The sequence below is a fragment of the Thermochaetoides thermophila genome (assembly GCF_000221225.1).
Source record: "Thermochaetoides thermophila DSM 1495 unplaced genomic scaffold scf7180000011812, whole genome shotgun sequence".
Lineage (NCBI taxonomy): Eukaryota > Fungi > Ascomycota > Sordariomycetes > Sordariales > Chaetomiaceae > Thermochaetoides > Thermochaetoides thermophila.
In genome coordinates, this window is record NW_006383028.1 from 81,102 (window position 1) to 101,417 (window position 20,316).

Genomic DNA, 20,316 nt, shown 5'->3' on the forward strand with positions numbered 1-20,316 from the left:
GTAAATACTTCACGGCCCCGTCTCCTATCCAGTCCATAATCCTTTCACTCTCAACACAACCCCTCGCTGCCTCAATCAACATATACACTCGTTTGATTCTCTCCTTACTCTTTTGATTTACCGCGGTGGCGAAGCCGGTGTTCCAGATGCCCCCGCTGATTGTTGCTGTGCCCCGGCAGCAGGGGTCGGGGATGCCGGTGTCGTGTTGCCCTGGTTGTTGCCCTGCGGGAACATCTCAGACTTGCGCTGCTGGCTCTTCCAGAAGTCGAGGGCTTCGATGACATCGTCACCGCGCTCATCCTCGTAGGCGAAGAGGATCTGAAAGGGGAAGAAGTTAGCACCACATTGGACGGAATAGAGAATTATTGGAACAGGATGGAAGATGCTATAACCTACCTCATGCGTGCTGCTATGCAACATCCGGATATTCTTATGTGGCACAATGTGCACCGACAGATTGTCGATATGCCTGAGCTCGATAAAGTTCGGCTCGAAGGCCAGGATCCAGGGTAGGTTGAGCGCAAACGCCTGCGGAGTGCCCTCCCAGTCGAGGCGCCATTCGGGACGCACGCGCCAGCCGTTGCGGTTGATAAAGAAGGAGAACTCCGAGTAGTTGAGCAGAAACTCGCCAGCAATGCGCTCGATATGAATCGGCTTGACGCCTTCCTTGCGTGCAACAAAGTCGAGCGATGTGTCGGCCTGGTCGAGCAGCGACTGCGTCTCGAGTGTTTCGAGGCTGACGACCTCAAACCCACGTGAGCAGGCCACGCACAGCTTGGACTTGAGGAAGTGGACAGATGACGACTCGATGGGAATATAGAACTCCTTGAAAGGCTTGAGCTCGTCTTGGCCAGCGTTGAACATCTTGCTGAGACCCTTCTGCTTCTTGGTGCGCGACATGGCCTCGTTGGGCTCGTACACCCGAATAAGCGTGTTGAGCGCCGACGTCTTGACAGCGCACACCAAGTGGCGGCTGAGGCAGATACCCGACTTGAAGAAGTTGCAGTGGCTCTGAATCTTCTTGCCCTTCTTGGCCGAGATGGGCTCGTTCGGGTCGAGTGCGCTGAGCTGGAAGGACAACAGCGTGCGGTTCGACAATACGAGGAGCAGAGAATACTCTTCCAACACGTCGACCTGCGTGACGTTGGACACGTCGATGACACGCTTGGGCGCCTGCTCCTTGATCTTGCGGTCGACGACGTAGATACCCTGGTCGGTGCCAACGATGAGCTTGCGGCCGCCATCAAATGGGGCCACGCAGTTGACCCTGTTGGTGCCGGTGAAAAAGCTATGCGAGATGACCGTCCTGTTGAGGAAGTCGGCGCGGGCACGCAGGCGCTGCTGAGCCTGGTCGATGTGTTCGAGCCACTTTTGACGGCCCGACTGGTTGGTCGCGTAGAGCGTTAGCTCATAGCCGTTCTTACCCAGGTGCCGGAAGGTAATGGGCCAACCCTCGCCCTTCTTGGCCTCAGTGCTTGTATTGCGCAGGGCGGGCAGCAAACTCGAAGATGAGCGTTTGACAGCGCCATTTTGAGGGAAAATCTCCTCCATCTCCTTGATGGACAAGAGCTCCAGCGGAATCGGCCTGCGATACGCCTTGTATTCCTCTGTCTTGCCAACCTGTTTGATGCGTACGAGCAGCACGGCATGGTCAAACAAGAATGCGGTAATATCTGGGTTCTCGGTAGGAGACTTCTTGAACTGGGTCTTGAAGACAAGCTCGCGGCCCTCTTCAGTGAGTTTGAGGTCGACGCGCTCGGCTGGACTGCGGAAGCGGAGCTGCTCATGCAGACGGCGCAGGTTGAAGCGGTTCTCGGCTTTGCCGGATTCGGCATTGACCCTGCTCAGTAGGTCTCTGATCATCTGCAAGACCTTGGGAATGTCCTCCTTATCCGGATTGTCCGGCTCTGTATACTTGAGCACGTTTTCAAGAAGCAGCGGGTAACGAGCCAGACGTGTAGTTGGCTTGGTCAGATAACCGTTAAGCTCAAGCTTTCTCGACTCCCTGCGGCGTTCGACTTCCTCGACAAAGCGGGCAAAGTCTTTATTGATGGACTTCTCCTGCTCGAACTCCCACTTGCCCTCCAGCTGCCGCGAACCGTACAGGATAAAGGGCTCGAACTGAGGCACGAACTCGAGGAACACATCGCCAATCTGCTTGACGACGGGGGCCTTTTGCTGGCGCTCGGTTAGTGCACGGGCGAAGCGAGAGCTGATCGCGTGAATGCTCGGGGGATCGATGATATTGCTGAAGATAGTGCGCACGACGCGCTCGCGGCGGGAAGCAGGGATGGGAGAGCCGCCAAACTTGCCGCGCAAGGGGTAGATCCAGAAGTCGCGCAGATACTCGAGATCCTTGACAAAGTCGCGCTCGGTGTAACAGATTTCCGAGATAACCTCCTGACGTTTCTTTTCGCGGTCGCTTATGCTGTCGGCAATCTCCTTCGGCACGCTGTTGATCCAGAGCTTCTGCTCGTCTGTCTGGTCGGCGTCGTCGTCGTTCATATTGGCGGAGCCATCCCTCTTCAGGCCAGGACCCAGCTTGAGGTTGAGCCGGGCCACTTGTTCCAACCGCCGTGGGCAAGCAATCGAGTAGCATAACTGGTCTCTGGTACATGTTGGGGAATAGCATTCGGTTAGCAGGGTGAAGACGCCGTTCACGGTGGGCTTTTCCTCGTAGCCATCAGCATTGACAGTCTCGCGGAACTGGTAGATTTCGTGGCTCGAATCACGCAAGCGATGTTCGTAGGTGACATCGTGGAAGAACTTCTGGGCATCGAGGGCACGACCAAGCAGCAGGGCCAAATTGCGATCGGTAGTCCGGATAATGTAAGACAGAACATCGACGGCCTCGGCACCGCTGAAGGCATTCTTATACGTAAGCTCGTTCTTCGTACGGTCGCCCGTGACGATCTTCTGGCGGAAGACTTCGGCTACGCGGGACAAGAGAGCTGGGTAGATGACCGGCGACCGGATCTTCGCAGTGGGCGGGCGTTCGCCATTGATAGAATTGGGCATGGAAGTCCGCTGATCCGGCCTGTCGTTCGGACCCTTCGATGACGGCGGAGGGGCGATCGTCGAGGCCATAGACATGGTCCTGGTGCTTTCATGGCCAATGGACGAGGCCATACTCATAGTCCTGGTTTGTGACCCTGGCTGAGCGTAGCCCATGTTCGAGGGAGCGTGACCGCCCACGTAATCGTGAGGCGGACCTCCAGTGCCAACAGGCTTCCGGTTGGGAATAACGCGGCCACTCATCGTCTGGTGGGCGTCGCGGTAGTCGTACGAAGGATAGCCAGTCATGGTCATGGAGCGCTCATCAGGATGTCTCTCTGGGACAATCCGGCCCTGAGCAGTAGTGCGGGCCGAGTACTGGTTATACGAGGGAGCCTGTCGGAAAGCATTTGGCGGTGCTTGTTGGTACTGACCTGACTGCTGCTGCGGAGGATACATCTGTGGTCTCGGATAACTAGCCAGCGACTGCGATCTGTAAGGGTCTGCGTTCAAAGCCGGAGGAGGTCCACCGCCTTGGTGGAAACGCTGAGCAGGCGAGCGGCCTGGTGGCTGATTGCCGTAGTAGCCTTGGGGGGGCGGAGCGCGGGTTTGCTCAAATCGCGGCCCCGGAGCGCCTGGAGGAGGCACTGGCGACGGACCTGGGTAGGGCCGACGGGCTTGTTGCTGTTGTGTCTGCAGGTATTGGGGAGAAGGAACCTGCGGGCCACTCGAGACCGAGCGCTGCTGTGGCTGGCCCTGGTAATATCCGTGTCCATATCCACCTCCTGAGCCTCCCTGGCTGCCATCGGCTGGACGTTGCCGCGGCGGGGCGAACTGATCCCCGTATCCGGCGGGATGTGGAAGGTGAGGCGGTGATCGTTGCACGTCGTTCATGCCTGTGGTTGAGGACGACATGGTGTGTGTGCGTCCAGAGTCGACTAGGAACTGCGGAGGGGGAGCAGACGACGAAGTCATGGTTTGGGATCGGCCGGGAGGGGGAGCAGCGCCAAAGATGTTGGAGAAAGCGGCATCTCGCTGGTATGCTGTCGACGATGGGCCATAGTCTTGGTAAGGGCGCTGTTGCCGTTGGGGCAACATGCCGTCACGCCGAGGGTCGGCCATGGCTGAGATAGGGACGGCAACGATGCATCACATCAGCAGCTGTTCCAAGAGAGAAGGGCGCAGTGTCCAGTCTGCAGAGCGGGGAATGTCGACGGGAATCAGAGGTTGATAATGTCAGGGATCGACACGGACACACACTTACTGATCTGATGACGGATGGATCGGCCGTCGTGGTGGCCGAGGCTGCGTTCCTCGTCGTCTACGCTACGTTTTGCTCAACGCGAACCGTAGTTGTAGCTGTGGGCAGTCGTTGACCGTGACCACACTTGAGTTGGGAACCTCGATTGATGCCGGAGCCGGTCCCAGGTCTCCTCGACTTGCGGGTCTCCCACGGACAATGTTGATCGGGTCGAATCAACAGACTCGAATGCCTGGTAATGGTTGCGCCCGTGAGTGGTGTGGAGGCTGCAGAGAGCGGGCCCGGCGTGGCCTGTCGATGGTCGGGATGGTGCTGGTGCCGCCAACGTCGGTGACGGCGAGTCCAGTGGCCTGTGCCTGATTTCTAAGTATGTAAAGCCGAAAAAGAGCGGCGTGCACACAGTGAGTGGTGCTGCAGCAGTGCAGCACTGTTGCAGAATGGTCGGCGGTCGTCGAGAAATTGGATCGGTCCGAATGTTGTTTTTAGCTGGCACACGGCACACAGGCTGGGTGCAATGGCTGAAGTGCAATGGCTGCAATGTGCAAGGCGTGGTGACGTTATTGGACGGTGACGGTGGTTGAAGTCTGCTTGGAGCAAAAGCGGTTTGCAGGTCGACGTCCACTATTTCGTACCTACACTACCACCGACCACACCACCCCTGACTGTTACCGGGTGTTAGGCAACGACCGACAGTTTCTGGGGCTCTAGCCTGGCTCTCCCGTGGAACCGTTGCTGGGTGTTGGGATCCGTGGATGTGGGAAGCGTGGGACGGGGGACGGACTGTTCAAGGGCCTGCAGCGAGCAGTCGAGTAGTGAGGGCTCAAAGCAGAGTAGATAGAGCGTGGGATGTCCGCACGAAGGGACCGTTCGCTGTGAGTCTGGGACTCGGAGAGTCTAAGAAGCTCTAGATTCGGTCTGCGGTTGGATGTCGAGCAGCAGCGGCTTCGACTGAAGCATCATCGACCGGCGACCATGGATCAGATCGGATGGAATAGATATGGAAATAGAAATGGAAGACGGCAGTTCGTAATGGCAGATCAGAGACCAGAGATTAGATCGATCGGATCACGGCTCCGTCTCGCGCTGCTTTTTTCCTCGCGCGCTGTGTACCGTCTCGACCTGGACGTTTCGACTCGAGCTTCTGACTCCTCAAAAAATCGGCCTAGCAATCTTGGGATCTGGTCTGCTGCCACGCGGCGACACGCACGGCTTGCAGGGTCCCAAGAATCAGAATGGGACGTTTCCAACATCAGCCTGGCTCTCCTGGCTCCTGGGCCGCTGGTGTCTTGCCTGCTGATAGGTGATAGGGGTGTGGCGGTGTGGCGCAGACAGCTCCTGGTACGGAAACATTACACTCTGTACTTGGAGGGCGAGGACACTGCAATCTTGCATCTGCAGCTTTTCTACAACTTTTTCTTCAGTAGGGTCTTGAATTGGATGTCAATGAACAATTCATAAAGTTAAACTGCATTTTGTATATGAACTTCTCCGACTCTGATGAGACTGTTGACAACCTCATTGATCAGTACCGTATTTTTGTAACGACTGTTTGGCTCTGTGGCACCACCCTTGCTCCCAACGGGAATAATCACGTGACGCTTGGCGATGATGTTGGGCCAGCGTAGAGCGTCGCCGCTGCACCCACAGGCCAAGCCAGGGTCGCTGAGCGAATGGACAGTACGGACCTACCATCATCGCGCCATCAATCGCCGACAAGCAGGCCGGCAAAACCCACCTCGGTCTCTGCTGCAATTCCTCTAAATTTACATGCTCATCTGGGCCACAGTTCTTGCGATATGTCTGCTGTCACCACAATGGCCGAGTCGGAACTGAGTCCGAAGTTTGCGCCTTTCATTGGCATGGTACGTCGCTGTCTTTGCTTGCTTGGAGCTTGCGGCGCCTACATCACCAACCCCTCTGGGTAAAAGATGCAGAGCTGAATGCTAACCTTTTGCTTACCATAGGGTGGCATCGCCGCAGCCATGATATTTGGCAGTACGGATTCCTATTATCATCTCTTTCCGATTTCCTCGTCTTGCTGCAATAGAAAATCGATGACCCCTCTCCTTCCTCTACTAAACCTTCGATCACGCCGCATCCCGGCTCTCCAGCCAACTGACAATGTGTTCTTCCCAATACAGGCATGGGCGCTGCCTACGGCACCGCCAAATCAGGTATTGGCATCGCTGGCGTGGGCACTTTCAGGCCGGACCTGATCATGAAGTGCCTTATCCCCGTCGTCATGTCCGGTATCATCGCAGTCTACTCCCTCGTCATCTCTGTTCTGATCGCCCAGGACCTCCAGCCCCCGGCGTCCGGGTCATACAGCTTGTTTAAGTGCGTAGAAAAGCTTCTCTTGGCTATGGTTTCGGACGCATGTGCTGACATGAGCAAAGTGGTTTCATGCATCTTGCTTGCGGCTTGGCCGTTGGCCTCACCGGCCTTGCAGCTGGCTACTGCATTGGCATTGTTGGTGATCAGGGAGTGAGGGCATACATGCTGCAATCAAGAGTGTTTGTTGGCATGGTTCTGATTCTTATCTTCGGCGAAGTCCTCGGTCTCTATGGGTATGTCGTCCTCGCCTCTCTTGCGCTCACAGCTCCTGAAGACGGTTTGCTAACCTTTTTAGACTCATTGTTGCTCTCATTCTCAACACCAAGAGCAAGGGTTAAGTTGGTTAAGAGGGACCAAATATCATGAAACACTGTGTACAACGCGTATGCAAACAAGATTGAAGCGATTGACAGAGCTGTCATTAGTGGGTAGCATGGGCCTGGCGTTGATGGGTGTGGACTGTTTCATAGAGGGTCATAACTAGGGCAGGCACGGGAATTGGAAACTCGAGGCTCTGAGCTGACATGATTAGTGTTTAATGCGGGTTTGATATTTCATATCTTGCTGAACACAGGCCCATGAGCTCTATCAGGATCTAAATGAGTTGAAGCTGGTAACGTACCCCTTCGGTGCAAGCTAACTCCTACCATGTCAATGAAGCCAATCCAGATATATCTTCATGTGCAGATCCTACGGTAGCTACATGCATGATCAATGATGAGCGGTCACAATCTCTGTAAGCCTCACAACAGTACCGATCTACTAACATACTCTGTCCGAATATAACCAAACGCCGCCTTGATGCTGTCGTCACGGCCAAATGAGGGGGAAAAGGCGTCCGTAAAATGGGTGAGCGAAGAAAAAAAAGAAATACCAGATCCTGAAAAGTCAGTGCCGTTTTGCAATCATCCGTCATTTCTGATCATCATGCAGTGCGCCAGGCACATACTTCACTTTTTTTTCTTTTTTTTCTCTTTTTAGAACCGGGAACCAATCAGGAAAGCGAATCGATTGTTTGGCCGACGACCCATTTCCTGACGCAGACGGCGCCAGACCTTTTCCTGCTCTTCGCGCTCCCTGATTTGGGCTGTTGCAGTCGACTTGTCAGTAACTGGAGCATTTACCACTTCTCGGCCTTACACATAAGAAAAGGGGCTTACCCAAGAACCAATCCCACTTCCTGTCCTCCCTCAACAACACCTCTTCGCCCAGGTATCTCTCCCGCTCCAATCTCTCCCTCCGCGCCCGCTCAGCGGCTTCCTCGCCGACAAGCCACGGATCCTCCTGTGGCCGGAAAGCTCGTTGGCCTTCCCCTGAGCCCCGTGCGTGGCCCTCGCTCCCCGACTCTTCCTCTGCAATCCGGCTCAACACCATCGCCCTGCGCAACCTATCTGACAAATTGTCGACCGAGCTGCTATTTCTATTGTTGGTCGCAGCAGCGGCAGCGGCCGCGCGGCGGAGCGCAACATTGTGGTAAATGCGTGCGTTGGGGTTGGAGCGGGTCGCAGAGGCCGGCGACCATGAGGGGATGCGAAAGTGGTCGAGCGATGGCATGCTGTTAGTGCTGGAGCGGCGGGGAGCCTGGGAGGTTGACGCGGATGAATTGGTAGTTGGGGGTGTAGTTGGGGCAGAGGACCGGCGAGGGGGTGCATCGATATCAAGGAGAGAGGTTACGCTCATTGATGGGGTTGAGCGTGGAGTTGAGGAGGAGTTTGAGGAAGAGTTCTGGGATCCTGACCGCAGCCGAGCTGGTACATTGCTATCGAGGATGGTGTGCATAGGGGGCGCTTCTCCAGGTGGCGAATAAGGAGGAAGCGGTTCATTTGGGATAACGGTCGAGTGGTAGGAGGGCGCCTCGGATGCTTGTGGGACGTTTAGCATCCAGAGAGCTATGCAAAGGAAGGGGCTAATGGCCAAGAAGGTTTGAGGATGAGACTATCAAATGACTTACTGTAAGAGGGAGCCGCTGAGCGAATTGAGGCAGTCTCGAAGTCCTCAGGACTCAAAGTCTCAACCGCTGACGGCCTGTAAGACGGAGCCTCATCGTTGATGACGGAAGCCATGGTGTTTTATGTGTTATGCGATGGCGACGATGACACCTTCTTTGTGGCTCACAGGCATAAAAGAGAGCGTTAAGGATTGAGAGTGATGAAGCTTAACCCCCTGGTATATGAGAATGGCGGATCCGAAGACGACGATGCCAGAGCACGCTTATAGTCGGGGATGGCAGGCGTCCAGGTGCTGTCAGCGCAACAGCGCAATGACAGCGGAGAAGTGTACAGCTGGACGGTGATGAGGTAAAGGTCAGATGAAGGCTCCGGCTGGATGAGTTTTCTATCAAAGATGTCTGTCTTGATCCTGTTGCAAGAGACAATTTAATCCTCAATAATCGGGACAGGTTACGCATCAAGATGCCATTCGCTAATAGCGGATGGCAAAAGGCAACTTTAATGGTCTCGCGATCAACAGCCAAATAGAAATCAGCCGCAGCTTGTGCAACCGAAAGAAGAAAGTGAGGCAGAACCGGAAGACACGAATGAGAGGGAGAGAACATTAGCTCACTGGCGCATGTTGCTTTTCAAGAAAACAGCCGGAGGACACAAGATACGGCCCACATTTTCTCAGAGTCCAGTCCAGGCTGGCAGCTAAGAATCCAAAGCATCCAAAGCAGCAGGCATATCCGGTGAGCTGGCGGCGGCGGGAGCTGCAAGCTGTGAGATAACGGCATCTCGGGCTGCAAGTGGCCACGATGGGTCGCGATCCCGACGGGGAGCTACTTGAGTCCTGAACAGGTTCCGGGCGGTGTCTCGGCTCTCTAGCGGCACACACACACACAGACACGCACGCACGCACGGTGGCACAGTCTCTGTAATCTACGTAACTGGCACTGGAACCTGCATGTGTACCGGCCTTTCGCCGCCCGCTTCATCCAGCTCAGCCTCTACCTAGGTGAACTTGAATTTCGAAGATCCGATGGCAGTTTCGTAATGGAGGGCATAATGCGGGGTCGTGGCCAAGGTTCTTGGCCCTTCCGCTTCGCTTCCAGGCCAAGAGGGTGGAGAGAAGGTCCCCACGTATAGTGGCTGAGCTTGCAGCTTGCAGGGCAGAGCGATGACGAGTGTCCCACTGCTTGTCCGCTCCCGCACCGTCCCGAAAACTCTCCACCGTTCGTGTATCAGAGCAGTGGAGGGGGGTTGGAATGTGGATACCGAAAAACTACCCCACGTTCCATGTTGTGGTGCAGCGCCGGGCACCTCAGCAAAGCTCTGAGCAACCTTCCTCATTGATAATCATTCACCCTCCCAGCTTGCCGGGTAAGTGCAGCCAGCATGTGCGGACTGAAACTGCTGCAAGGGACAGACCAAATCCAGAAGTATTACTGGCCGACGTTCTCGAACTGTCGGTTACGAATAGCCATTACCTACACAATCACACTTCTGTTTTCTTGGAGCCTGCGGGGTCTTTGGGGGTGGTAATTCGGCCAACAAGCCCCCCTTTTTGACAATACCTAGGACACTTGGGTGAAGGATTTGACATCGTAACCAGCTTTCAATCGGGCAGAAATAAGATTGTTGTTGGGGACAATGCATTGTGACCCAGGCTGCATCGGGCTCATCAAAGCAAGGGCCTGAAGCTTAGGGAGGGCTTACTCGAGGAAAGCCAGCCAGCCATGGCTTTTGCACGCGAAGATCCCCCTTCCTTTTGCTTCCTCAATGTCACTCCTTGATTAAGTCTGGTCGTTTGATAGACAAAAAGTAAGCCAAAACATAATGCCAGAGTCCGGGGAAAACAGGAGTCGGCCGTTGGACGTCACCATTTCATGTCACCAACTGTGCGACCTCGGGCTTCTTCGCGACATATGTTGAGGGTCATGAGCGGTGAGGCCGTAATGGAGAGTTGGCGAAAACATTTGAGCACTAAAACTGCAGCAAGCGGGGGAGCGGGCTCTGCATCCAGCTCCCACCTTCGGGGTAAGCGATGAGGCATCTTCTGGTCTGCAACAGGGAGTCTAGACTCCAACGCATCAACGTGCCCGAAAGGCCGTGGTGGTGATGCACCTCAATGACCGAGGTTCGGCAGGTCGGACGGGTGGCGAATATCTGCTTCGGGGTCTTATCGGATGCAGGTAAAAGTCAGCACTGAACGTGCGGAGCGCTCTTTGCTGATCCCTCGATATCTAGAGGGAACAAAGATTTTGGGGGCAAGCCAGCTTTCCAGGGCTCAGGTCGTTTCTGATAAAGTTGGTTTGATTTTTCCCAGGTTCTTGGTTGTCCAGTTATGATCTGGATACCGTTTGCTAGGCGTAACATCTTTCCAAAATCCAGAGAAGACATCACAACATTGATGATCGTCAATTGTCCTCGGGAGAAGGAGTAAGATCACTGAGATGAGCTTTACGTAGAAAAGCATGTAGAGGCAAATAACTCTGATCGATCTGTTCCTGCAGTTGGCGTTCAAACTTTATACAAGTGCCGAGCTGAATATTCTCCGGCGGAAAGTTCATGACTTGAGACTGGGGTATCGGCTCAATCATGCAGCAACAGCTTCACATCTTCGTAATCTTTCCCCGGCCAGGAACCTCTCCCTCCGCCAAGACCCTGGCTCGATCCCGCCAGGGCGGCTAGCCAATCGGAAAGCTGCTTGGAGCCACGCTCCCGTCGCGGGTACCTTGGTGGTTGGGTCAGCCTGCCACTCTGCCACGCGGGCCACGCCCATTCGAGGGATGAACCTCGATGTTGGTGCTGAAATGTTGGCCTTGAACCGCTCGACACTCCTGCTCCGTCACGGCCATCATCAGCACCTGCTAATTCGTCAGAAACTCTGACTTAGGTGGTTATCTGGGTCAGCTAACAGCTCGTCTTGTTGAGTTTTGCTGGCTCACCAGGCAGCGGTTTGTCATTGCTGAATTATTCACCGACTGATTAATCTGTGCCACTACTTTGCATATGTCTTGTCTCCTGTTCTCAGACTGCGCTTCGAACCTTGTGCTAGCCTGATCGGAAATCAACAAACAACAATGAGGCCCACAAAAGATATCCTCGGTGCTCTTACCGGCACTGTGACTGTCCTCACCTCATTCGTGGCTGCGTCCCAGCCTGGGGCGGAACAGCCAGTCCCTGGCCCAATGCGTGATCTGATCTGGGGGAAACTCAACTTCCTCCACACGACAGATACTCACGGATGGCATGCCGGTCACCTCTTGGAGGGCCAATACTCGGCTGATTGGGGAGACTACATCTCGTTCGCCCAGCATATGCGCAAGAAGGCCGATGATCACGGAGTTGACCTCTTACTCGTTGATACAGGTGACCGTGTTGAAGGCAACGGCCTGTACGACGCATCTAAGCCCCCGGGCAAGTACTACTATGACATCTATCGTGAGCAGCACATCGACATTATCTGCTCTGGCAACCATGAGCTCTACAAGGCGGACACCGCTGATCGTGAGCATGAGTATTCTGTGCCTAACTTTAGAGATGTTTACATCGCATCCAATCTTGACTACATTGACCCGAAAACGGGGGAGAGAAAGCCTATGGCCCGGCGGTATCGCAAATTCCGCACGAAGAACCAGAAGCTCGACATTGTGGCTTTTGGCTTCCTCTTTGACTTTACAGGAAACGCGAACAACACCATAACCATACCGGTTCAACAGACCATAGAGGAAATTTGGTTTCAGCAGGCCATCAGAGAGGAAACAGACTTGTTCGTCGTCATTGGCCATGTGGGCGTGCAAATGGATGAATTCAAGGAAATCCACAGGGCTATTCGACAGCACAACCCGGACAAGCCAATCCTCTTCTTTGGAGGCCATGCTCATGTTCGCGATGCTACTCAATACGACTCGCGCTCGTTTGCTCTAGCCAGTGGCAGATATTTCGAGACCATCGGCTGGATGTCTATTGATGGCGAACTGAAGAGGAAAGAGAAGCATGGCGACTTGAAGAGGCGAGAGGAAACCTCGTCCCTGTCATTCCACCGCCGGTACATCGACAATAACTTGCTTGGGCTGTACCACCACAGCGGGCTGAACAGCACCACGTTTCATACGGAACATGGCCGCAACGTCTCAGCTATGATCACGAAGGCCCGCAAGGAACTCAACCTTGACTACGCCTTCGGTTGCGCGCCAAAGTCTCTCTGGATGTCTCGCGCTCCGTATCCCAGCGAGGACAGCATCTACAGCTGGCTGGAAACCGAGGTTTTCCCTGACGTTGTTGTCAATGCCAGTAGGAAAGACATTCCCCGCCTGGTGATTGCCAACACTGGAGTTATTCGTTTCGACATCTTCGAGGGCCCGTTCACCATTGACTCGACGTACATTGTATCTCCTTTCACCAGCAAGTTCGTCTTCATTCCAGATGTTGCTTATTCTTCTGCCCACAAGGTTCTCAAGTTGCTGAACAGTGCTGGGAGGATCTTTGCCGAATCTGGCCCCATGGACAACCGGTTCATGGCCAATCCAGAGCAATTCGCTATCCGCGAGTCTATCATTTACGACAACATTGTCGATAGTAACGGTCATCAAAAGCCGATGGATACTCATGGGAAGACGGTCCTGACGCCGGGATACACCACACGTGACGATGTCGGCACTGATGGCGATGATACAATTCATGCACCCATCAACTTTTATGTTGTTCCGAACTGCTTCCAAGCCAAAATTGGTATTTCCAAAGACGAAGAGCCCAAAAATGTGGACCTTGTCTTTCTCGACTTTATCAAGCCATGGGTTCTGGCCGCCTTGGATTTCCTGGGCACTCCATATCAAGATGAGGATGTTCTGCCATATGTCGAAGAAAGGTTTACCGACATGATGGCCGGGTGGATTGAGAAGAACTGGCCAAAGCGGTGTGATGAGAATGGCGTTTGTGGTTGCAAATGACAAGCGACATGCAGGGTATGGCAAGGCATGACGGCGTTTTGGCATGGCGTGGCTTCATGAGTATTGTTATAGATTTTGGGAAGCGTAATGATAATCTTGAATGCCGAGCAGGGTGAAGCAGCGGGAACGTATCACACGAGGAGTACCTAGTAATATTCGACATTCTATGCACAATGGATAGTACTTAATCCAAGGGGAAGGCACTATCAAACTGTTTGACTCGGCATTTTGCATCGGTTCCTTTTGTTTTACAACGAGAGAAACCTTGGAAGCATCGCGCGACTCGGGCAAAAAAGAGCATAACATAGGACACTTAAATAAATTATATCCCGGGACTAATTCTACTTAACTACCCTTCTACTCCCAAGCCTTGCGCCGTTAACGCCAAGCCGTCCGTAATAAGATCCTACAAAAGGAAACCGATCCCGACCCAGATGCAATCCCGATACCTGCGCCAATACCATCCTATAGCTGATCCAACAACCGCTGTCTTCTTCTCTCGATCAATTCTCTCTGCACCTCCTCCAGCGTTGGAAGCTCCCAAACCCGTCCATCCCCTGTATCTCCCGGCAATGGCTCCCATCCAGGAGGAGCATCAGGAGGCCCAGCTTTCTGCAACGCTTTGCGTGCCTGCTCTTCACGAGCCCGCTCATATTCCAGCAATTCATCGTCCTCCTCCCCCGGGGCATACCCGTAATACGCAGCATTCACCTGCCGTCTGAGATCTGCCCTCTCCTCCAGAGGCTTCTCCTCTTCTTCGCGTTTGGCCTTTGCCGCCGCTTCAAACAATTCTTTCACACCCGGCAGCTCTCGAGCCCGCCCAAAGTACCGGTACCCTCTCCCCGCACCGGGGATCTCACGACCAGCTTCGTCATATACCTTCCCTCCTCCTCGCATGTAATTCGGCCCACCGAGGTTGCGAATCTGCACCTCCCACATGTGCTTCTCACGCATGAGCTTGTTGATCTCGTCGTTGAGGTCACGGATCTGGTAGTCAGAGAGCGCCGGGTCCTGGATACGTGACACCTTGCGCGAGATCTCCTTGAGCACTTGGCCGCGCCACTTCTCGCAGGCTGGGATCGAGTCAACCTCAGTGATGACGCGCGGGCGCCTTGCCCTTCCGGCGTCGATGATGCCTAGGTCCGCGGCTTGCGCTTCACGGAAGCGGAAGAGCATCGATTGGGCTTTCTCGGAGTTGCGCGCCTATGTGAAGAAGATGGGATGTTAGTGCTGCGGTGATGCCAGAAGTGATTCAGGGGAGAGAAAGGGAAAGTTTACCATTTTAGAAGGATTGCGCTCCGCGAAAAAAAATAGATACTTGAAAAGAAACTGGGCTCTTTATCAGTTCGAAACCAGTGAAGAATCGCGCAATGGCATGGGAGAGGGCCTCTGGTGTGTACGGGCACGAAGGAGTCGAGCACCTCGAGGTTCCTTGGCTGGTGGTTGAGTGCCTGATGAGGAAATTCACAGCCTTGTCGAACTCTCAAGTTCCTTGCCTGCCGATATTGCGGCCTGGTGTGGCGCTGTGGCGCGAGCCGGTTGCCTGTGGCGCATGAATAGGACTTGCCCCCACAGCCCCACAATCCCCTCCAACCTGACTTCAACACACGAACCGCGTCTTCTTCCTTTTAAATCACCATCTCCCCCATTCTCAGCCTTGTCGACAACCAACCTGTTTTAACGCATCGACTTCTCCCAAGTCCCCTACCGTGGTTATTGATTGGAAATTTTTCATCTATCAACCTGGGAGGCTCAGTGTCCCGTTTTTGAATTCCTGCTTTTCAGGTTGCTGATGGCGCGCACGCGTACGAAGTCTTCTGGAGCGACGTTTTCTTGGCTCGCTCCTTCAACTGACATGCTTCTCACAACCGGCTTCACCAACCAATGCCAAATATCAAGTGATATCTGGAAGTTTCAACTCCTTGCATACCCCATGAGTCGCCAACCTTTATATATTTTATTCGATCTTTCAACACTCAGTAAGAACCCCGCGGTGATGAACAAGACCCGACCCGACTCAACCAGCCCCCTGAGCATATCGCGAAAGCGTATGCGTCGAGGTCAGATGGTATGGTCGAGAATGATGGCAAGAATGGATATCTGAGCGGGGAATACATATATACCCTATATAATGTACCCTCTCTATATCACAATATCACTGCACAGATAGAGCAGCCCCCCTTCTTTTGTCTTTTGATTTCCCTTCCCTGCATCTCTCATCACTCCCTTTCCCATTCCTGTCCATCCATTTCTCAACAGCGCAACCTCATCACGCATGCACTTGCTCATTCACACAGTCTCAATAAGGCGAGCCAGCCGCCGTCTCGCTGCGTTGACGATGCGAAGCAACCCCTGAGGTGCGCCGGCGTCGAAAGCTTTTGGCGGGATGTCTGCTGCCACCTCTCTTCGGCCTCATTGATCCCTCTCCTCCTGCGCATTTCCCTCTTCTCGACTTCTTGCCTCGCAACTATGCTGCCACTCCTCCACTTCCTCCTGCTCCTGGACGGGACGCTCGAACTCTGTCCGTGCCGGTGGGAGGTACAGGCCGGTTCTCGGTCGTGTCTCGGGTGACCGGATGGAGAAGGCTACGCTGTCCATGGGCAGATGTTGGTGTGTGGTTGGGGTTGATGGTGTGGACGTGAATGTGAGTGGTTTAGGAGCGTGAGATCGTGGGGGGATGAGTGGGTAGATAGAGTTTCGAGGAGGCAGGCAAAAGGCAATTCAGCTGGGGTGACTAGGCGTGTCTGTTGCAGCACCAGTGATGGACCATATATAGTTTGCAATCAGAGTGGTAGAGGCGGACCACGGATGGGCCGCCTCTTTGGGGGTTGTGTGCGTGGGCGTGGGTGTGTGTGAAGGGGTTGTGATGTTGAGCAGTCGGTGGATGGGAATAAGGGAGTGAGGGATGAGGTATGTAGGGAGAGGGACTCGACAAGAGCAGAGAGGGGGAATTGTTCTTTCTGTTCCCTTTCTCTTGGCCTCTTTGCTCCTCGAGATTGGCGTTTGTTTCGATAGAAGCGAGCATTGTCCCGGGAGCGAAGACCCATAAGATCTCTTGGATTCAGACGCAACAACAGAGCCCGGTGATGATTGAAAGTCCAAAAAGCCAAATTTGCAGGCAACAGACGACTGAACATGGCTCAGTCCATTCCGTCGAGTTGTCAGTGGGAACCGAAGAGAGCTAATCTGAGGGCCTCGTTTTGCGTCTGTTCACTCGTACTTTTTTGGCTTTCCAAAAAGAGAGGGACAGCTTATCCTGCAACCCTCTTCATGATTCTGTATCTAAAAGGCAGGTGGCAGGGAAGAGACAAGTCACCTGGGAAATGCAGAGCACATTGAACTGGAACGATAGGCACCAGCCAGGCCACCGGCGCATGCCTGGTATGCAGACTGGCCCATGTGCCATCTGCCGGGAGATGCTAGCTTCCAACATCTTTGCGTAAATCGATGTAAGTTCTCACTAGAGCCCCGTTTCTCATTTAACTAGTCAGGATTGGGGTATCAAGTAGATGCCATTTTATCGAACCCGGTCCTGGTTTACGCCATCCACCCGATCTTAGGATCTCGCAGTGACAGTTGTACAGAAGAAACCCAATCTGTAAATAAATAACAATAAGCCTCTAAAGACAAACACATATATTTCCATTATCAACCTTTTACCCTCTTCTCATTGCGTCTTCTTACCCACTTCCACCTTAGGCCCCACGGGGGCACTAAACATCCAAATCACACAGAAAGCCAGCCAGCCCACGACGGTAACGCCAATACCTGACATCCATGGCCAAGCGCCGCTGATGGCCCAGCTGCGCGGCCACTCGTCGTGACCGATGTGCCGCACAGAGACCGTGTTTTTTTCCTCCACGTTTGACAGGAACGGCCGCTTGTAGCTAACGCGAAAGTTGAAGATGCCGTGACGGTCAGGTACCTTAAACCGCACACTGTATGCGGTGGCCGTGTCGCTTGAGAGGGAGGCATCAGGGGCAAGGGCGAGCCGGTGGAAGGGAGAGAGCATGGAGAACTCGAGCTGGATCTCATCGCTGTCCGGAGGGAGGGTGAAGGGCTGCCAGGCGGTCCAGGAGTACTCTGAGAGGGAGATGGTGTATTTCTAAGGCCAGTGGTTAGTATGATACCAGACGATGTAGATAGGAGCAATGGGATACGTACCACATCGTTCTTGACGCGATAGATCTTGGGGTTCGAAACGTTGTTCGGCGCGCCGGGCTCGTCCAGACGGTGCTCAATCCAATTAACCCGCAGCACACCAATCTCGTTGAACGTCCAACCACTCACGCGCTTGGCAAACTCCCTATTGAACGTCTTGGTCGCCTTCCCCTCCTTCGTCTTTACCTCCGCATCAAACCATTTGTCCTGAAGCATCTCGGCCGAACCAACGAGCGTCACCCGTGCCGAGTTGCGCGCCTGGAACGTCGCTACCAGCGCCAGCTGCTCGCCCGCCGCGAATAGATCATCCACGGTCTCCTTCTGCTCCTTAGGATTGTAGCTGTATGCCGTGCGAGGCGCCCGCAGAATGGGCGCCAGCAGAGGGCCGTTGCCCAGGGTCGCTCCTACACCGCGGGGGAAGGCCAGGACTTTCTCGGAGGGAGAAGAGACATCGGCACCGCTGAAGAAGTCCTTCACATCCGGGCGCACAGGGAACGGAGCCGGGAGAACGAGAACATCATGCGTGTCAGGAGAGCTGGAAGCATCGTAGTTGAAATGATCAACCACCAGGCCTGTGCGGTCGGCGGGGAGCTGGATGTCGAGCTCGTTGAGCAGGGAGATGAGAGAAGTTGGGGCTGTTGTACCAGAGCTCAGAGTTACGAGGATGTTCCCTTTGGCATTGACGAAGTCAACGAGGAGGTTAGGAGTCAGGTTGGGGCCGAGGCCTGGCAGCGGCTATAGTTAGGATCTCGGGCTACGTAGCAGTTTAATTCTGGGAGTGAGGAAGCTGGAAATACCCTTCGTCTTTGTTGGAAAGAATAGAAGATGGTCATAGGTACGCTCGCCGAGGTGGAACAGCGACAGAGACTCGCTCTTTGGGCTTTCGAACGAGAGCTGGAATCCTCGGCCTGGAAGTGGGTGTTAGCGGCAGAGCAGTTGCTGGCAGACATGAAGATCCAATTGAAGGAAAACAGGGGAGGTAAGACAGACTCTCGAGGTCGCCCAGAAACTGCGAGTAACTCTCCTTCTCAGAAACGTCATCCATGATCACCAGCAAGCGGTTGCCCGACGTGCTGAGAGCAGACACGCCGGCGGCAAACAGGCAGGCCAACAGCGAGCGTAGCGGCCGCATGCTGATGATGCTGGGTGCTGGCACAAGGTAAGAAGAAGGAGTGATAACAAAGGTGGATGAGGACAGCAGGACAGCAGGCTTCCAGGCGTCCACCAAGTTGTCTGGAAGCTCCCAGCTGTTGGTTCTGGCTGTCTGGGATCTGGATCTTCAATATGGAAACTGGAAGATCTGGGATCTTTTGATGTTCAATTGCTTGTCTCGAGGGATAGGGATACGTAGCCTTGCCAAGACCGGCTGCGCAGCTTGAGGCCAGCCCACCAACATCGGTGGGTCCCAGCTATGCTGGGCCCGCTCAACAGATCCCTGTCTTCCACTACCTGTGGCCGGCAGCTGGGCAAGCCAAGCAGTGGGCCCGTGCTTGCGGAAAGGTCGATGGTGGGTTGTGAGCAACTTAGCCGCACTTTCGCCGTCTTCAGGACGCCCACCTCGCCCGAGAGAGCAGCACAAGCTCCTCCACCACGACGACGACGACGCTGCCGACGAGCACTCCCGCCCTGAATCGACGCCGGCCGCCAATCGTTGCCCACCCGCGCAACAATTGACCGCCGCAGCAAGGTGTGCATCCCTCGAACATCACCTCTGGCCAACCCACATCATCCATTCCTCCTCCGCGAGCCCCTCCTTAACGCCGACAACATCCTACCCTTCTCGCACGCATCGCACATCCAGGACTGCTGGCTCACTTACGCCGCCGCTAACACATCTATCTTGCCCCAAAAAGCAGACAAGCTTCACTCAAGCTAAGCCAACTCACATAAGCAGGCACCATCTACAACCATGTCGGCTACCACCCCCCGCTTCTGGTCCACGCCCCTCAAGTACTGCCGCTGGGCAGCCCGGGAGCGCCCAGCTCTCTTTTTCTCCGTCGTTATTGGTGCCCTGGGCCCCGTCACTTTGGCCACTGTCCCTCCTCTGCGCCGGTTGATTGGCGACGTGGATGCTGCCCCTATCCCACTCACCTATCCCAGTACGTTTCGACCCTTGCAATCCCTGAGGAGATGGACAGGAGTTTAGAAAGTGGGATTTCATGAATTGACATATGATTGTGGATGTTGGCTGGAGATTTGAGGATTAATATCAGGCTGGCGAAGGGGCGGCTGGGACACGCTTTAGAAAAGAAGCTAACAATGATTTCCAGTTCCTCCTGGCCCGCGTAAGCAGCTGAAAGGGTATGATGACGATACAGAAGACAATTAAGCGTGGTTTGGGGTGAAGAGGGATAGGAGCGTTGCAAGAGGCGACCGAAGGGCAGACGACCTGCGCATGCATAGTGTGGGATGCTACCATGCTCATACACAGCTGCGGTAAAGGCATTCCGATAGTTGTAGCATCAACAATTGTACATACACGGTGAAGTTGCTGGCTGGTAGAGGAAAAGGGTGCCAGAAATAGAGGGAGCCAAGAACAACGGCTTCAACGACTAGTAAACATAAATGAGGTGTTCGGACAATGTGCTAAAGTCAGTTTCTCGAGACCAATCACAAATACAATCAACCTTGCAAGCAATTCATGACGTAACTCAAGGCTGACCCGATCTCAGAAGCAAAC

At 54.3% G+C, this 20,316-nt stretch overlaps 7 protein-coding genes across 7 annotated transcripts; 3 read left to right on the forward strand and 4 right to left on the reverse strand.

Annotated features, from left to right (window-relative positions):
• Positions 1 to 117: 117 nt before the first annotated feature.
• Positions 118 to 4,116, reverse strand: CTHT_0008080 (RHO1 GDP-GTP exchange protein 1-like protein; the record flags this gene model as incomplete). Its single annotated transcript, XM_006691275.1, has 2 exons — positions 118 to 318; positions 397 to 4,116. The coding sequence occupies 2 exons, from the start codon at positions 4,114 to 4,116 to the stop codon at positions 118 to 120; spliced, it is 3,921 nt and encodes a 1,306-aa protein (XP_006691338.1).
• A 1,935-nt stretch (positions 4,117 to 6,051) lies between these two features.
• Positions 6,052 to 6,927, forward strand: CTHT_0008090 (uncharacterized protein; the record flags this gene model as incomplete). The annotated part of the gene is made up of 5 exons (XM_006691276.1): positions 6,052 to 6,117; positions 6,220 to 6,250; positions 6,397 to 6,592; positions 6,652 to 6,822; positions 6,885 to 6,927. The coding sequence occupies 5 exons, from the start codon at positions 6,052 to 6,054 to the stop codon at positions 6,925 to 6,927; spliced, it is 507 nt and encodes a 168-aa protein (XP_006691339.1).
• Positions 6,928 to 7,566: 639 nt separating this feature from the next.
• CTHT_0008100 (uncharacterized protein) lies at positions 7,567 to 8,652 on the reverse strand (the record flags this gene model as incomplete). Its single annotated transcript, XM_006691277.1, has 3 exons — positions 7,567 to 7,676; positions 7,750 to 8,478; positions 8,541 to 8,652. The coding sequence occupies 3 exons, from the start codon at positions 8,650 to 8,652 to the stop codon at positions 7,567 to 7,569; spliced, it is 951 nt and encodes a 316-aa protein (XP_006691340.1).
• A 2,954-nt stretch (positions 8,653 to 11,606) lies between these two features.
• On the forward strand, positions 11,607 to 13,475 carry CTHT_0008110 (ser/thr protein phosphatase family-like protein; the record flags this gene model as incomplete). The annotated part of the gene is made up of 1 exon (XM_006691278.1): positions 11,607 to 13,475. One exon carries the CDS (start codon positions 11,607 to 11,609, stop codon positions 13,473 to 13,475), a length of 1,869 nt encoding a protein of 622 aa, XP_006691341.1.
• Positions 13,476 to 13,940: 465 nt separating this feature from the next.
• CTHT_0008120 (putative pre-mRNA splicing protein) lies at positions 13,941 to 14,756 on the reverse strand (the record flags this gene model as incomplete). Its single annotated transcript, XM_006691279.1, has 2 exons — positions 13,941 to 14,678; positions 14,754 to 14,756. The coding sequence occupies 2 exons, from the start codon at positions 14,754 to 14,756 to the stop codon at positions 13,941 to 13,943; spliced, it is 741 nt and encodes a 246-aa protein (XP_006691342.1).
• A 2,386-nt stretch (positions 14,757 to 17,142) lies between these two features.
• Positions 17,143 to 18,768, reverse strand: CTHT_0008130 (oligosaccharyl transferase-like protein; the record flags this gene model as incomplete). The annotated part of the gene is made up of 4 exons (XM_006691280.1): positions 17,143 to 17,580; positions 17,640 to 18,361; positions 18,434 to 18,544; positions 18,609 to 18,768. The coding sequence occupies 4 exons, from the start codon at positions 18,766 to 18,768 to the stop codon at positions 17,143 to 17,145; spliced, it is 1,431 nt and encodes a 476-aa protein (XP_006691343.1).
• Positions 18,769 to 19,545: 777 nt separating this feature from the next.
• On the forward strand, positions 19,546 to 19,965 carry CTHT_0008140 (uncharacterized protein; the record flags this gene model as incomplete). The annotated part of the gene is made up of 2 exons (XM_006691281.1): positions 19,546 to 19,735; positions 19,907 to 19,965. 2 exons carry the CDS (start codon positions 19,546 to 19,548, stop codon positions 19,963 to 19,965), a joined length of 249 nt encoding a protein of 82 aa, XP_006691344.1.
• Between the last annotated feature and the right edge of the window lie 351 nt (positions 19,966 to 20,316).